We start from the raw sequence: 18,294 nt of genomic DNA, 5'->3' as shown, positions 1-18,294 counted from the left end.
ATATGGATCTTCTTACAAGATAGAAGCATTAGGACCCAAATGAATTTTCAAATTGGGAAAATATATGCGGGACTGAAGGAAGTAAAAGGTCAGACTGATAATAAAATATTACAATCAAAAGTGATGACCTTATATAATTAATGAAATATTCTCGAGTTTTGAGAATAAGGTTCATTAAGATGATACTAAAATTATCGTATTATGAAATTTAAAAGTGCATCAATGAACATTGATGTGACGCCCTCAATCTCGGGGTTAGGAAATGAGGACCCACACACCATTAAACTATCAATAAAATAACATAAACCCCGATTAACTACTAACAGGTTCTAAACAGGATTAAGTATGAGACAAGACAAAACTATCAACCAATAAATTATTATTACAACCCAAATATAATATCGAATTTACACAATCGATTCCGACTTGGAACCGACAGATAACCCATTGTATCTTTACAACCTTCCAACTAAAGTGCTTGCTCACACAAGCTGTACTACCTGCTCTGGCATCTGGAAGCCTACAACACGGTAGGGGCCACCAGGTAAGCTCTTACGAGCAGTGCGCCTAAGTCTGACCATCTTCTCGCTTAACTGCCATGATTAGAACAAAGCAAAATATATGAGCATAAAAAGCTCAACAAGTAACTATATGTCAGTTCTATGATGCAATAATAACAATTATCCAAAATCACTTTTAAGGCATTCTACTTTAAATTTCCAGGTGGCAGATTTCTGTCTTTGGGCTATGAAAGGGTTATGAAGAAAGATTTGGGCTTTCAGGAATCAGGGCTCAAGATAGGGTGAAAGCTGACATTTATCACAAATCATTAACAGGATCTCAAGGATATTTAAAGTGGAAAACAAGAATCTATTCAACTCTGGGAATCAATTATATGATTGATAACAATATCAGAATAAGAATCAGGGTTCTCAAAGCTGTATGCTAAACAATAACACAATCAACTTTTCTCAAATCATTTCATTTTCAAAGAAGCAATTGCTAAGGAAATGTATTCAATATCTTTTATAAAGTGATAGGGAACCCTTGATTGGACTACTTTAACTTTCACAAATAATAATACGGGTGATCAGCCCGTACCGACCTCCATCTGGTCATTAAGGTACCTATGACATAATTTCAGCCTTAAATTGGACTAGCCCCGCTAGTCTCTTATATGACTGGACTAGTCCCACTAGTCTCTTACGTCTCAATCCAATCCATCAGGAATTCATTTGGAAAACCTTGTGTTGGAAAAGAAAGGTTTTACTAAGTTCATTTTATCATTACCAAGAATATGAAATCATTCGTACTCTTTCAAGTCGAAACTCATTCTTAAGTTCAATTTATGATTCAAAGAAAGTGAATGAATCAAACGTAAACATAAATCAATACAAAGGAACTGGATCAAGTGACAAACATGGATCAATACCAAGGAACTGGATTAAATGATAAACAAGGTACAAAAGTTAGGGAATCAAAACTGATTCAAGGATCATTACAGGATATGGTAAACAAAGGAATGAAGGATCATTACGCAATGGAGTTCATAAAGGTTCTTATAGGGTTTACGAGAATTCAGGGTATCAACAGGTGATCAGGATAAGAATAAAAAGGTTACTATAAAGGATTGAACAATAATCAAATCAAGTCGTTACAAGAACAATATTAGGGTGTTTCAAGGGATCAATGATAGATATATTACGAGTATCAACATCAGGGTTCAAGAATCAATAACAGGCTATCACAAGAAACAATAATAGGGTTTCTCAAGAATCAATAACAGGTTCACAAGGAACAATAACAGGGTTTCTCAAGAATCAATAATAGGTTCACAAGGAACAATAACAGGGTTTCTCGGAATCAATAACAGTTATATCACAATTACAATAAAATCCTCTAGTTAATCATGGCATCATCAATATCCTCTCTATAATCAAATTATACGAGTAGGCAGAGTTACATGCCTGAATTCGCTTTCCTGCTTTACGGGGCTTGAGCTACTGCCACCTAGAATACCTTTCCCTTTCCTAGCCCGAATGCCTTCACGATCCAAATCTACAATCTAAAATCAAACCCTAATTAGATTCTCACTCGACGTTCCCGGAACGTTTAACACTTAACACCTAATTAGAGAGCCGAGAGAGAGGAGAGGGCCGAGAGAGAAAAGAGAGAAAATAGAGAGAGAAGAGAGAAAAGGGAAAGAGGAAAGAAAGAAAGAGTGGCTGGGTGGAGAGAAGAAAAAGAGGGAGGGGTGGGTTTTTATAGCCAAAATGGCAGGGGCGTTTTGGTCTTTTGCCAACCCACTCTAGAATCTTCTTTTTATTTAACTCAAAATGAATTTAATTAATACACAACCCTCTCATAAAATATGAAAATATCACGAATTACAATTTTAGAATATAGATCTCAAATTTAGCTTTCTAGAAATATTTTTTAAATAATTTTTGAGCGTACAGTTTAGTTTCTATGAATTTTACAAGATTGCGCTCAAAATAGAATTATAACTTGATAAAATCATTTTAAAATACACCGATCACCAAATAATTTCATCTATCATTTTTAGAAAGTCTCTATGACTATTTTGAAGATAACAAAAGAAATTTCTCGGCTTGACCATACTCGGATAATTTTATAAAAATATATAAAGGTTCAATAAACCTTATTTTAAATCAAATAAATCCCTTAAAATCATTTAAAAATAACTAGAGCACATAATCAAGCATATTTTCAAGCAATAGCACATATTCACATATCACGACTCATATCATAACATATTTGATCATAAGAATTCCCCTTTTCAATTAATAACCACTTTTCGCGTAACGGGTCGCGTCTTGTCTAACGACCCGACGCTGAGCGTTTTCAATTACTCTTCTCAATCATTCTCTTTATATCAACTGACACATCAGTGGAATATAATACTCACTTAAACATTCCTATTTCACACAATAACACACAGTTCACATTTAAATACCTTAATTTCTTTTTAAGACGGGTTCCGTTCAACCTGACGGCCCGACAACACAACTTATCCCCTAAGCTGACTCATCAAACTGAACGGGTCATTTTACGTTCCCAGTTTCTAATATACAATAAAGACAATTAACCAACAAAATCATTTAACCCTTTATTTGATCACATAATTTATAATTACACCACAGAATTATACTTTATTCACTTAATCACGTAGCGAAATTTCCAGTCGCTACAATTGAGACAGTCTTTCGAAATAGATATTTGGAGAAATATCTATTTACGTGAACCTGAGGGTTGTTCTAGATAAAGCAAGAGTAGAAAGTCTGTATTTTCGGTGATCATGTTGAGTGAAACAACATAGACACAAAATAAAGGCATATTAAATTTGATATTGCTATGATAAGAAATGGCTACATATAAATGACATGGTTGTCATTTTAAGGACGCTCAAAATTGGTTGCTATGTGAATAAGGATTACCAGTTTAAGGACGCTTAAACTCGGTAATGATGCAAACTGAAATTGCTGGTTTTTGGGACGCTAAAAGCTGGTAATATCAATAACAAGTGGAAGTCTTGAGTAATAACTAGTAAAGTTATTTCATAAATGTGAAATATGCCAATATGAGATGTCAAACTAATTTAAAATTAGAGAATTGACAAGTGTGCATGTGTTATTTACACATGATATGCAAGTCATAATTGATTGCATGTGAGTGATCTGATCATTACGAGAAGTAATGACAAGAGGATCATCTCTGAAAATCTTGATGAGATTGAAAAGTTTTGATTTGAAGATTACAATCTTCATGACTTTAAAAGTCTTAGATGATACATGTCACATGTTGGTGCTGTGAATTTTGAAGAGATCAACGAAGCTAAAGTTGTCATAGCTATAATGGATTTATATTTATCCAAGCATAGATGAACAAGGATCTCTCAAGAAGGATTGCAAGTCTGTTGTACTTTTTAAAATTGCACAAAATCAGACATAGGCTACACAATTGGTAAACTAGGTAGATGCACAAGTATATTGAAAATTGGTCACTTGGAAGTGATTGCAATGAGATTTAAGGTGTATGATATGTTCTCGTGAGCTTAGACTGCAATACAAAAGATATTTAATTGTACTATGTGAATATAGTATGTAAATTAGATATTTGACTTTAAGAACTTAAAAGTCATTCGAGAATACATTTCACACTTAACAGTCGTGTCATGGAAATCCTAAACTTAGCTCGATTCATGATGGAATACGAGTCTGGTGCATAAAATAAATACAGTTAAAAGGCTAAATAGCCACTTTGAAAGGTATTCCTAAATGACAAGGAAAACGTGTCTTCAGTATGCATATATTGTGTAATCAATCTGCAAATTGGGAGATCACATTATTGTGTATGCAATGGTATGTCTCACATCTATGATGTGGACATAATACCCTTAAACAACTATTCTCAACGAGAATTATCATGACTGACTATGTAAAGTCAAATAATAATGTTTAGATCCACTAACTAGATGGTTAAACAGAGCGAATCTGTTTAAGCCAATGGAATCTAGTTAGAACGAGAGATAGTTGTAAAATCATCGAGAGGAACGGGCCTTGCCTATTGCTTAACGGCGTCATGATGGACACCCAACCTTGCTGACTGGAGATCCCAAGAACTTGGTTCAATGGGACAACTAAATCATGATGACCAAATCACTGCGGGGTAACCCCTGGTCCATTTCTATGATGATGAAACAGTGAGACTCGTAAGGTACGAGGTTAAACTTTATACTTTTAATGATCTTTGACGAATGCATGGATTTCAAGTTTGAATACATGGAATTCGGTTGAGTAAACACAGGTTACTCTATAAGATAAAGATCACCTATGTGAAAAAGAAGTGGGGCCGCTTCAAAGGAGAATTGCGAGGCACAATTATTTAGAAACTCTTGCAGAACCAGGACGATGTTCCAGGGCCAAAATGGACATAATCATGAGAACTAAATGAGTCAGGAAAGATATAGTGATAAGTATACCATCGTTTACACAAACAGTCGAACAATTCAAGGACATCGCGTCATACTGTCTACCAGTAAAGTCGATATACTTTTTCGAGCGAAGGTTCAAGGAACATTCTCTACCTATCGTATGCTATATCTGACCGTCGAAACTATCGCCAAGTTAAGCTCCACGTCTGTCTTGTCTATGTGGTGCGTGCTACTGGACCATCAATCTCATTTATGGGGGATTGTTCAACAAACTTAGTATTTTAGACTAAGTTGTGAATTATTTTGAGACTGTATATGAGTGAGACACATTACGTGTTAGTGGTGTGTATTTTTTGGATCGTATTCTCCTATTTGACGGGATTCCAACGCATATTTACACGCTCAAAATGAGTAAAAGGTGAATGTGAACTGATGTTCCAAAGTGTGACCTTTTAATGTGAAAAGTGGGTTTTGTACCGCATTGAGAGTAACACAAACCTATTCCTTGCTTTTTCTTATAAATACCATATACCACATCAAAAATAAAAATAAGTCCTTTCAAGCCTCTCTTTATAAATAGAGTCTTAGGGCACCAGTTTTATCAAGTTGGGAAAATAAGAGTCATCTCTTTAATTCTTGGTCTCTTCAGTCTTAAATCTTCCCAATATTCCGGTGATAGTTTTCGGGCTCAGTTCAAGTTCGATGAGAGTATTTTCGATTTATCGATTATACTAGTATCTCGTTTTATCCTGGGAAGCAGGTCGCTAAACACGGATGGTGCGTGGGGAAACTTCTTTAAGGAGATAGTTTTCTGGACTCGAGATTACATCCAGTCTCTGTTTGTTTTCTCAAGCTCTTCTCCTAATTTAATTGTTAATTCTTATATGTTTATGTGATATAAGAATTAGCAGTGTTCTTGTGAATTAATTATATATTCAATATATATAATAATGTCTATATCGTACAAGATAGCTAATAATATAGCTAACATCTAGTTCCATCAATTGGGATAATTTCAATAAAATCTTATAATCAGTATGTAAATAAGACATGAGCCTGGATAGGGGTCATATCACTAGGATAAGATTGACTAGGAGTCATGCCACTATAATAAGAGCATATTCAATGGGAGAGCCCAGTTCCTAGTTAATTGAGTCCCATTAGTAAAACATATCAACAAAAGCTGGACTCAGGACACTATTTAATATAATCGTCCAACGCAAAATCTGCTAACCTCAATCAGCTAGCCTCACTTGTAATGCAATACAGAGCAGGTAAAACACAAGGGACGATACATTTCCCTGCTAAGGTAAGGGATAATAATACGTCTACGAATGAAGATTAGCGGCCACATCTCATCTAGGATTGCACCTCGCAGACAAACGAGCCTACTCTTGCGTATGGTCACGTCATTGGACCATGGATATAAAACCCATCCGCATCTTAATGAGTCCGTATATTATAATATTTTTAATATGTTATAAAATACTAGCTATAACAGCATTATATCGAACCTCTGTAAAATCAAATAGAGCACAGAGGGAGATAAAGAGAGCTGTCTAGGGAGAAAGAAGAAGCTATTTGGTGCATTTTCATCTTTAACAAATGAGGCTATTTATAGCCGATACAAGCAACATGTTCATTAAATGCAATGTGAAATTTCTACTCCTATGAATCTAGCCTTATTATTTAACTTTTGACTACATGGTAATCAACTTATAACACTCCCCTTTGATTGTCATGATAGTGTGGATCATAAATTGCCTAGTTAAAACCTTGTCAAAGAAAAATCAAGTGGGATAAAAACTTTGGTGAAGGAAAAAGAGTACAATCTCCCCTTGGAAAAACTAATCATTCTCCGAAGTTTTGTTGTGACAAATTCTTGGGTCGACGCATTCCAATGTTATGTCGTAACTTCCCAAATGTTGAATTCGGTAATGATTTCGTGAATAAATCTGCAAGGTTGTCACATGATCGAATGTGTTGTATATCAATTTCTCCATTCTTTTGAAGCTCGTGAGTGTAAAAGAATTTTGGTGAAATGTGCTTCGTCTTGTCTCCTTTAATATATCCTTTCTTAAGTTGATCAATTCATGCAGTGTTGTCCTCAAACATGACAGTAGGACTTCTTGTGATGTCCGATAATCCACGTGATTCTTGAATATTCTTGATGATAGACCGAAACCAAACACATTCTCTACTGGATTCATGAATTTCAATGAGTTCCAAGTGATTTGTTGAGGTTGCCACTGTAGTTTGCTTCATGGATTTCCATGAAATGGCTGCACCGCAATATGTAAATACATATCCAGTTTGTGATTTGCCAAAATGAGGATCTGAAAAATATCCAGCGTCTGCATATCCGATCAACTGAGATGTTGAGTTTTTTGGGAAGAATAACCCAAAATCAATTGTTCCACGAAGATAATGAAAGATATGTTTGATCCCATTCCAATGCTTGTCCATCGAAGCAGAGCTAAATCTAGCCAATAAATTCACAGGAAATGCAAAATCTGGCCTTGTATTATTTGCAAGATACATAAGTGCACCAATTGCACCTAGAAATGGGATTTTAGGACCAAGGACCTCTTCATCATCTTCTCGTGGTCGAAATGGATCTTTATCAGGCTCTAAAGATCTAACCACCATTGGAGTAGTCAATGGATGAGATTTATCCATGTAAAATATGTTCAAAACCTTTTCTGTATATGTGGATTGGTGGAGGAAAATTTCTGTTGACAAGTGCTCGACTTGTATCCCAAGATAATATTTTGTCCTTCCAAGATCTTTCATTTCAAACTTTGTCTTTAGGTATATGACAACATCATTAATTTCCGTAGCTGTTCCTACAAGATTTAAATCATCCACATATACAACAATAATCACAAAACCAGATTGTGATTTTTTGATAAAAACACATGAAGAAATTTGGTTACTAATATACCCATTCATTTGTAAATAACGACTTAGTCTGTTATACCACATACGACCAGATTGTTTCAGTCCATACAATGATCGTTGAAGTTTAATGGAGTATATATGATGAGGTTTCTTGAACTCATCCATTTTTAACCCTTCGGGGATTTTCATAAAAATTTCACTATCAAGTGAACCATACATGTATGCAGTAATGACGTCCATAAGACGTGTTTTCAATTTTTCTTTAGATGCCATACCTAATATAAAACGAAAAGTATTTCCATCCATCACTGGCGAGTATGTCTCTTGATAATCAATGCTAGGCCTTTGAGAAAATCCTTGTGCTAAAAGTCGGGCTTTATATCTCATAATTTCATTCTTTTCATTTCGTTTTCTTATGAATACCCACTTATTCCCAATAGGATTCACACCAATTGGTGTTTGGACAATAGGTCCAAATGCTTCTCTTTTACGCAATGAATTTAATTCTGTTTGGATTGCGTCTTTCCATTTTGGCCAGTCTTTTCTTCGACGACATTCATCCACACTTTGTGGTTCATGATCAGAATTTATGTCTACATCCAATGCTGCGAAATACACAAATACATCATCGATTATGGCTTTACTTCGATCCCATAATTTCATATCATGCACATAATTTATTGAAATTTCATGATTGTTTAATCCCGTATCTTCAGGGACTGGAATCTCTTCAGGAGATAATACCACTTAAGGGGTATTTGCTTCTTATGGATCATGTGCCACTTCAGGGTTAATTTTTTTTATTTTTCTTTTTCATGGTGTAACATCTTTTGCACCAACCGGTCTACCACGCTTCAGGCGTGGCTTTGATTCTATAACCAATTCTTTTGTATCTAATTTTTGAATTGTATATCTATTCTAGCCAGAGTATTTACTGCAGGTAAATGAGATTTAGTTATATTTCTAGAATCGTTAAATGCGTCAGGCATTTGGTTTGCAATATTTTGCATATGAATAATTCTTTTAACTTCAAGTTCGCATTGACCGGTACGTGGATTTAGAAAATAAAATCCTGAAGCATTCCATGTTATGTCAGGATTAACTTTATTTGAATGTTTATCTCCCCCTAAGGGAGGAAACATAGACTCGTCAAAATGACAACATGCATATCTTGCGGTAAATAAGTCTCCGGTTAGAGGCTCCAGATATCTAATTATAGATGTGGAATCAAAATCAATGTAGATACCTACTCTTCTTTGAGCTCCCATCTTCGATCTTTGTGGTGGAGCAATCGATACATATACAACACTTCCGAAAATTTTGAAGTGAGAAATATTAGGAACTTGACCAAGTACCAGTTGTAGCGGAGAATGTTGGTTGTAGGAATTTTTTTTAATCCTAATAATATTAGCAGCATGAAGTATTGCGTGACCCCAAATAGATGTAGGTAATTTTGTTTTCAACAATAACGGTATTGTAATAAGTTGGAGTCTTTTGATAAAGGACTCGGCTAACCCATTTTGTGTATGTACATGAGGAACTGGGTGTTCAACTGAGATTCCTATAGACATGCAATAGTCGACAAAAGTTGCAGATGTGAATTCACCAGCATTATCTAAACGAATTGACTTAATGCAATGATCCGGGAATTGAGCCCGTAATTTGATTATTTGGGCAAGTAATTTTGCAAAAGCATCATTACGGGTTAAGAGAAGACAAACATGAGACCATCTAGTTGAGGCATCGATTAATACCATGAAGTACCTAAATGGGCCAGATGATGGGTGTATAGGCCCACATATGTCGTCTTGGATCCTTTCTAGAAAAATTGGGATTTCAAGTTGAACTTTAGTAGGGGATGGTCGAGTAATCAATTTTCCTAAAGAACATGATGAACATGGAAGGTCATTGTTGGAAAAAAATTTAAAATCTTTAAGAGGATGACCAGTAGAATTCTCTATAATACGACGCATCATAGATACGCCAGGATGACCTAATCTTTCATGCCAAAGTGTAAAAGATTTTGGATCTATGAGTTTGGAAGAAATGACATTGTGTGACTCAATAGTTCTAATTTTCATCATATATAATCTTGAGGAAAGTGAGTGAAACTTTTCTAAGATTTTCTTGTTGCTAGGATTAGTGGAAACAATAAGAAGATATTCTCTATCGGCCTCAGAGGTAGTTTCGATGTGAAAATTATCGAGTTGGATATCTTTAAAACTAAGAAGATTTCTAGTAGACTTACTAGAATATAATGCATTTGGAATGTGTATGTGGGTACCATTAGGTATGACAAAACTAGCTTTTCTTAAACCTTCGATTATATTAGATACGCCGAAAATCATTTCGATTTGAGCTTCAGTTTTGGTTATTTGGGTAAAATATTTTTGATTCTGTAAAATTGTATGAGTTGTACCACAATCAGCAATGCATATATCTTCAGAATCCATTATGTATATAATTAAGAAACATAATTTATTTGATAAGAACAAAACACACTACATAATTCAAACAAAATAAAACACACAATACACACTACCATAGTAATTATATGAAACTAATCTTCAGCCTCCCATATGGGAGTTTCATTAGGTTCATTCGGACCATTAATGCTTATTCCTCCATTAGTGATTCTCGGGAAATCATCTATGTTATTGTTGGCGAAATTTGTTTCTACCATTTTCTCTTTTGATTTTTGAGAAGATTGGTATAGCTTAACAAGATGATTTGGGGCATGACAATTACGTGTCCAGTGCCCATCCATGCCGCACCTATAGAAAATATTTTCAGTTTTTCCTCCTCGTGGTGCCTTTCTTTTACTCTGTGATTCAGATTGCCACTTCCGGTGACCAGAGTTGTTATATGGACAAAAATGCCCGTGGCTCCGACCTCGTCCACGGTACCGACCTTGGCCCCGTCCACCTCTATACCCTTTTCCACGTACATTCTGGTGGAATGACATGTTATTTACTTCAGGTAATGGGGTAGATCCTGTTGGACGGGATTGATGATTCTTAATCACCAATTCAAGATTCTGTTCAGCAACGAGGATAGTTGACAGAAGATCCCCGAACTTAGTAAATTTGCGCTCCATGTACATCTCTGCTAAATTGATATTGTTGGGGTAAAAAGTTGATTATTTTATCGATTTTTCTTTTTTCCGTAACTTTCTCATCACACATAATAAGCCTAGAACTTATTTTGAACAAAACAGAGCTATACGCTCGGACACTCTTAAAATCCCGAAGTCTTAAATTAGCCCAATCATTTTCAGCTGCAGGTAGATAAACTAGTTTCTGGTGATCGAACCTATCCTTTAGATTTTCCCATAAAATAAAGGGATCCTCGACTTCTAAGTACTCAGATTTTAAATCTTCATACATGTGGTGTCGGAGAAAAATTATAGAGGTAAAGTTTTCTTCAGTCGTGGATTTATTTTCTGCCTTTATTGTATCGCTTAATTTCTTTGAACACAAGTGCAACTTTACATCTTGTACCCATGATAAATAATTATCGCCAGAAATGTCCAAGACAACGAACGTCAAGCTTGTAATATTTGTCATACTAAATCTGAATTAACACGAAAATTATTAAATTTAAATTCATCAATGTAAATATTACATAAAATCCTAGTTAATCGGGTGTATTAACAAGTACGCAATAATCAATGTATATATCATTATTATCATTGATATTATAAACATATCTATATATAAAATGACAAATGGATTTTCACCCTCCATACGGACGTCTGCGTATGCAGGTTATCTCCGACCAATAATAAATTAAAGTGGACAATCATGTATAAGTTAGTTAGGGGCAAAAACTTATTATCCAATAAGTATGTAATTTATAAATTAAGGTTCCCACTATACTTCGGTATTACCCAAAATTAAATGGTATCGTAAAATAATTTTAATAGGCGGTGCTCCTGCCATATATATTTAAATTATTAGTAGAGGGTATAACCACATCTACTTCGGTCATATATATTTGAATTATATGTAGAGGGTGTAACAATGTCTACTTCGGTTATATATATTTAAATTATATGTAGAGGGTGTAACCACGTCTACTTCGGTTATATATATTTAAATTATATGTAGAGGGTGTAACCACGTCTACTCATATATATGTATATTTAAATTAAAATTATACCTTCTCAGTTTTGGCAGAGCTTCGTGTTGATAATGTGTTGTAAAATACTAGCTATAACAGTATTATATCGAACCTCTGTAAAATTAAATAGAGCAGAAAAGGAGATAAAGAGAGCTGTCTAGGGAGAAAGAAGAAGCTACTTGGTGCATTTTCATCTTTAACAAATGAGGCTATTTATAGCCAAGACAAGCAACATGTTCATTAAATTCAATGTGAAATTTCTATTCCTATGAATCTAGCCTTACTATTTAACTTTTGACTACATGGCAATCAACTTATAACACAATACTTATTTTATATTCATTTTTGTAATTTTGTTAATAAGAAATTGATTTATTTTGTTTTACAGTAAAGAAAATCAAAGTTCAAACCAGATAAGGTGAAAAAGGCATAGTTCGTTTATTTGTTTACCAATAAGTATGTTTCGATTGTCTTTCAATGTTTTAATGAATGTAAATTTTATTTTTTTGCCAATTAATTACACACGCACATGCCACGAATCAAACTCCTGACATTCCGTAAGGGATAAAAGGACTCAATCACTGCAACAACACTTTATTGACAGGAAATGCAAATTTTGTTTTAAAAAAAAATTATAATCACATGTCAGACGTGATTATGTGTATTGTTTGAACCATATACTTATTTATCAGTGAGAGTTGGATTTAGATCGTTATGATTTATTTATTAAATATATTAACTTCTCTATGAAAATAGGTAAAACGAATTGTTAGGAAATTAGGATGATTTTATTAATGTCTCTATATTACATGATACTACAAAAATAGGCATTATTGTGTTTAAAAAAGTAATTAATACTAGAGAGCTTGTTGTTATTTTATACGGCGTGTGTTTCCTTTTGAGTTGTATATGATTAATTGATGATATAAATCATAATTGCATTGATTCGTGCTAGTGCGGGTATTTAATTCTATATATTTTTAGTAATTGACTAATAAAACACATTTGTTTTAATATAATTTTAGGATAATAATAGTTCAAATTTTATTGGGTTACTTACTTAGTTAAATTGATTATATAATTACTAGTAATTCATACATTTGTCTTTATGCAATCGACTCTAACTCGTACAACTACATAATTAGAATGATTTGTTAAGTATTATATGACAAGCACGCGCTTTGACTTACACAATTTCCTAGTTAGAATGAATGATTTATTAGATAATATTATACGACAGGCACACGACAATTTTATCAGACGGAATTAGGAAGCATGGGATGACATGCCCCCAACCTCCTTTAAGAACATATATTACGTTTAAAATTTAGTTATTTGGTGGATTTTGTCCCCTGTAAATTAGTAAATATTGATGGGCCCCAAACATATTCACAAATCACTTAATTTTTGATTTTTTATACAAATAAATTCATGATATTGTTCTTGAAACTTTTGAATGCCAAATTCATTTCGTATTAAAAAAATTTGTTCAAAATTTCGCTCCCAAATTATTTTTCTTGTTTCGTCTCTGGTCATTACGCACCTCCTTTCAGTCACTTGTCAGCTGGATTTGTACTCGACACTTGCATTTACGCTTAAAATTTCTTCAACATATCTGCCTGAATAATTTAATTTATCTCTCTCATTATTTAGATTTATTCTGATTGTACTCAATTCATTAAGTCCTTGTCATCTTTGTTTCTTTAGGGGATACATGATTCTTGAATATGCCATGTTAGGTTAACTCATTAAGATGAGGAATACTTCCAATGAACTTAATTATTTTCTGATACCTTATTTTACCTTCTTGAATATATTTTTCCATACCTCCTTGATTTTGCCTTAATTATTTTATGGAACCTTTTTCTGCCATCTTGAAATACTTCTCCGGAAAACCTTGACTTCACTGTTTGTTCGGGAATACAAAGCATAATCTGAGTTTTCTTTGATGACTTGGCATCCTTGTCAAACAGCTTTCCATTACATGAAGCCTGCTCTAGTTTGTTTGTTGGTACATTTCTAAAAATATTCAAGCGGCAATGTCAGACTCATCTAGATATTAATAGAAAACTGGGAATAATCATGAAAACGTTCTAAAAAGATATCAATATATAAAGTATTTTGGTTTTTTCCTTCAAAGAGCGTGGCGGGTTATGTATGTAAAAATAATATCGAGCGATGGTTTTAGTAAGATAATAAAGATAGAGAGAATCGACTATAATAAGGGTCATCCAACATTAATGCCTAAAGATGGTTCTGGTGGAATATTTCAGTGTGAAAAGCATTCATAAAAACAAGAAAGCATGGTCGACGCCCGTGAATAAAGGCCGATACAAAGTTTACAAGCATTGAGGTTTTCGAAATGGTATTCTACACTCCTTTGGCCACTGCACGACGTTTGTGGCTACCTGCCTTATCAGCAGAAGGATCAATAATTGCAGATGGATCAACATTTTGTTGAGGGCTGGAGTTGCATACAAGAAGACAACGGTTCTGGCAGTTATTAGCAGTTTTTATAATTCGTTGTATGTAGCGGCTTCCAGTCATCACTGCAATTATCAAAGATACCATATTCTCTAATTTCATGTTTAAGAGAAAAATGCATTTCAATCTGGTAGGTCCTATGTGAATAAAACCATAGGCTAAGGTTTGTCTAAACCTATATTTACTTTATACTATCAAAATCTTGTGTATTCGTAATCGTTACCATTTTAATATTTTTTGCACATGCACACACATAAGTCGAAGGTCTTCTGGGAAACAGCCTCTTCATTCTTTGGATGAGGGGAAGGCTGCGTACATCTTACCCTCCCTAGACCCTGCGATAAACGTGATTTACTAGGTATGTTTGGTTTGGTTTGGTTTGGTTTGGTCCTTCCAAATATTTGTCTCATACATGTCGCTCAGCTCAGTGCCTCAACCTTTGATAGTTTGCATCAACTAATTTTCCACTTAACTAATTTTTCTAGTCATGAATTTTTTCTTGTTTTGTTTAAGATAAACAGAGCCCCTAAAAAACCTCCTGAAAAGAATATTAAGAGCATTGTATCTTAAAAAAATAAGAAGCAACACATTTTAGAATTTCTAGCCCTGATGCTTATTTTTTAACATAAAATACCTTTATGGATTTTTAACATCCTTCTGAGCACCAAAGTACAATCCTTGGGAGAGGTTTTCAAGGAAGACTTTTTCGCTTTGAGCAACATCTAAACGATCAGTAGTTATATGCTGAGCAAATAGTTCATGATATCCATAAGAGGTGATGTCCGCCCTGGTGGAATCTGCCTATTTTTCACTTAAATAAAATATGATTTTCAGTTGTTCCAAAGCAGCTAGCTGCAATTAATGAAACAGAAAAAGTAAACTTAGAACATATAGTACAAATGTTAAACCTCATTGCATATTTCATATGAATATATTGTTAGTTAATCTTTTATCAACATAACTAAATCCCCAAAACTGAACTCTCACAATGCAGATTAGGTTATCTGACCGTCGTAAAGTCACTTGATTGTTAATAGGTCACAAAATTTATTTCTCATCTTACAAATATAAGATAATGAGCATAAGACAAAAGAATTTATTACTAATCATTATTACCAAAGAAGATAATATATAATTCAGAATAATATAGACATTGGTTTGTGATTAGCAAGTCTTGTGATACATTTCTTTAGATTAGTAGACAAACTTATAGTAAAGGGAGGAAATTCAAGCATAGAAAGATATCAAGAAAAATGAATTAAGGAAACGAATATGAAAATATGATCATAAAATAATATCAGGCAAAATTAATGCAATAAATGAACAACCAATCATTAAAGTGGGGGATATCGACATTGTAACCTTATCTGCTTCCATTCGGCCAAGTGATAAGAAATCTGTTACATATGTTGTATACAAAAGCTTTAAGTCGTCCTTCTTTGTGTTATCTTCTGATCAAAATTTAAGATTAATTTATCGAAGGTCCATGACCAATGTGTAACTAGATATGTATAATAACAGTACGTCATCATTCAAACCTAAAAAATAAACTGTTCGAAGATCTCCTGCAAAGCTTCTGCTATCACGATGTTCCTTCCGTGCGATTAACAAAGCATTAAATTCCAATATCTTATTAAGCTCCTCAAACGCCTTTTTATTTCTCATGTACCTGATTAAAGCCAATAAAAATTGTTCCACTTTTCATCAAAATTATCTCTCACCCTTGATTTGGTAAAATAATACATTGCGACAAGATCCAAATCTTGCAACTCATAACTTCTCTCGTCATCATCATCCATCTATCAAAATTACATTATAAAAAAATAGAAGACTTGCAAAGAAAATTAGAACAAACCTAATTCATAAAATATTGCATTACCGGTTCACAAATGATAGTGTTTTCATAAATATAGTTCACAAAAAGTTAAAATGCAACGGTAATGTATTTTATGTTTTATGTATTAAAAACATTTCATGTTTTTCACGGTTTTTTAAAATATAGTTATAAATTAGAAAACCTTATTTCATTTTAGAAAATAGATCAGTTGAACATAAAAATAAATTTTTTAACAGTTATATATCAACAAAAAATATCTATATTTAATTTAATATTAACCTTAATACGTTTTTCAAGATACTTATGTAGAAACATAGTGTCGTTATCATTTTCAACTCGCTAGACTTGTGAACTTTGTCGAGATTATATTTTTTATAAAAATTTGAGTACATCATACAAATTATTTAAATCTTCAACTGTTAGAGGATCATCGACATTATCAGAATAGTACACTTCTAACTTTGTTTTACATTCTTCTATTCGAAGTAGTCTCTTTGATGTTATGGCCCAACCATGTTCTAAAATTATTAAGAAGGCACCTATAACTTTGCCATGTCAAAATTTATCATAACAGTATCTCCCAGAACTTTTATCCTCACAGCTTTACAAAATATTTGTGTCATAAATAGAACATATAATGCTATTGTACCTAGATTTTGATCAATTTTATTATAATTAAGAGATTTAAGTTTGGAGGAAAAACTCTATTGCCTTAACAAGTGTGGGTTTTTTCAATTCAATATATGATTTTTTTACACCATCGGCCTTTTCTAATGCAGAATAAGAGTAGTTTAGTTTTACAAAAACAATTTGAAAATTGTGATGTTCTATGCACTGCTTAACCTCTTCCATTTTATCCGTCAAATGTGACGTAGTAAGAACAAAACAAGTATCCTTGTTTTTTATACTAAAAATGTATAGATCTATAAGATAAATTATAATCTCAAGCTCATGCTCGTTATATCATACGAGTGCAAATTGTAGTTTATTGGGAATAGTTTCATGTGTAATTATAATCTCAAGCTCATGCTCGTTATGTCTTACGGAAGCAATTTTTAGTTTATTAGCAATAGTTTCATGTGAAATTATAATCTTAATCCCATGCTCGTTATGTCTTGCGGGAGAAAATTTTAGTTTACTGGCAATAGTTTCATGTGAAATTATAATCTCAGGTTCATGCTCGTTATGTCTTACGAGAGTAATTTTTAGTTTATTGACAAGAGTTCATGTTTTTTACGCGTTAAAACTCTTTGCAATATGGAATTTACCAATTTATTACTTGAATCCCTCTCTTTCACGTACATTTCTCTAGACACCGAGTGTCGCAACCTTCAAAACAGACACGAAAACTTTCTTCATCTTGAGTTTGATCTAAGTTCAATATGGGAAGACTATAAAACATAAATAAAAATTTTAGTTTTTGAGTGGCTGAACAGTGTAATCTAATGTATGTACTTTAGACTAAGCAAACACAAAATACCTAATAATACAAAACTTAAAATCAAAGTTTCATTGATGCAATGTTATGAAAACATAAATATACTTACTAGTCATAATTTTAATTTTGAGCCATTTTTCATTATGAATCTTGATACAGAGAATGAGAGCTACTGAAATGGCTTTTACATTGGTTTCAATATTATGTGCTATATTATTATGAAGAAGGACATCATATGTGGTAAAGTTTTTTTATAAGAAAAAGATTTTTACATGATACACATTTTATCTATTATTATTATTTTTTGTTTAAAAAAAATTACTTTTTTAAATGATAAATATTTTAGAAAAAGATTATAAATTAAATTAGTAATTATAATCAAAATAAACTTTATAATACATGTCACACCTAAATATTCCACTAACCTATCATTAAAGATACAGACCAACCAAAATATAGTGAAAGAATAAGATGTTAACGATATATACACATAAATCAATATCAATTTCATACATAATCAATATCAATATTCAAACAAAAATATTATTTATTTATTTG

The 18,294-nt window shown here is 33.1% G+C and overlaps 2 protein-coding genes across 2 annotated transcripts; both read right to left on the bottom strand.

Moving 5' to 3' along the window:
- Positions 1 to 7,045: 7,045 nt before the first annotated feature.
- On the bottom strand, positions 7,046 to 7,633 carry LOC141677699 (secreted RxLR effector protein 161-like). Its single transcript, XM_074483738.1, has one exon. It carries the CDS (start codon positions 7,631 to 7,633, stop codon positions 7,046 to 7,048), a length of 588 nt encoding a protein of 195 aa, XP_074339839.1.
- A 2,782-nt stretch (positions 7,634 to 10,415) lies between these two features.
- LOC141677698 (uncharacterized) lies at positions 10,416 to 10,958 on the bottom strand. Its single transcript, XM_074483737.1, has one exon. It carries the CDS (start codon positions 10,956 to 10,958, stop codon positions 10,416 to 10,418), a length of 543 nt encoding a protein of 180 aa, XP_074339838.1.
- Positions 10,959 to 18,294: the final 7,336 nt, after the last annotated feature.

The sequence above is a fragment of the Apium graveolens genome, chromosome 8 (assembly GCF_009905375.1).
Source record: "Apium graveolens cultivar Ventura chromosome 8, ASM990537v1, whole genome shotgun sequence".
NCBI classification, from domain to species: Eukaryota; Viridiplantae; Streptophyta; class Magnoliopsida; order Apiales; family Apiaceae; genus Apium; species Apium graveolens.
Note: the sequence above shows the minus strand (reverse complement) of the source record. Positions and strands in the feature narration are given on the sequence as shown.

Excerpts from the sequence above, each read along its gene's own strand:
- LOC141677698 (XM_074483737.1), bottom strand. The coding sequence starts at position 10,958 with ATGTACATGGAGCGCAAATTTACTAAGTTCGGGGATCTTCTGTCAACT.
- LOC141677699 (XM_074483738.1), bottom strand. The coding sequence starts at position 7,633 with ATGGATAAATCTCATCCATTGACTACTCCAATGGTGGTTAGATCTTTA.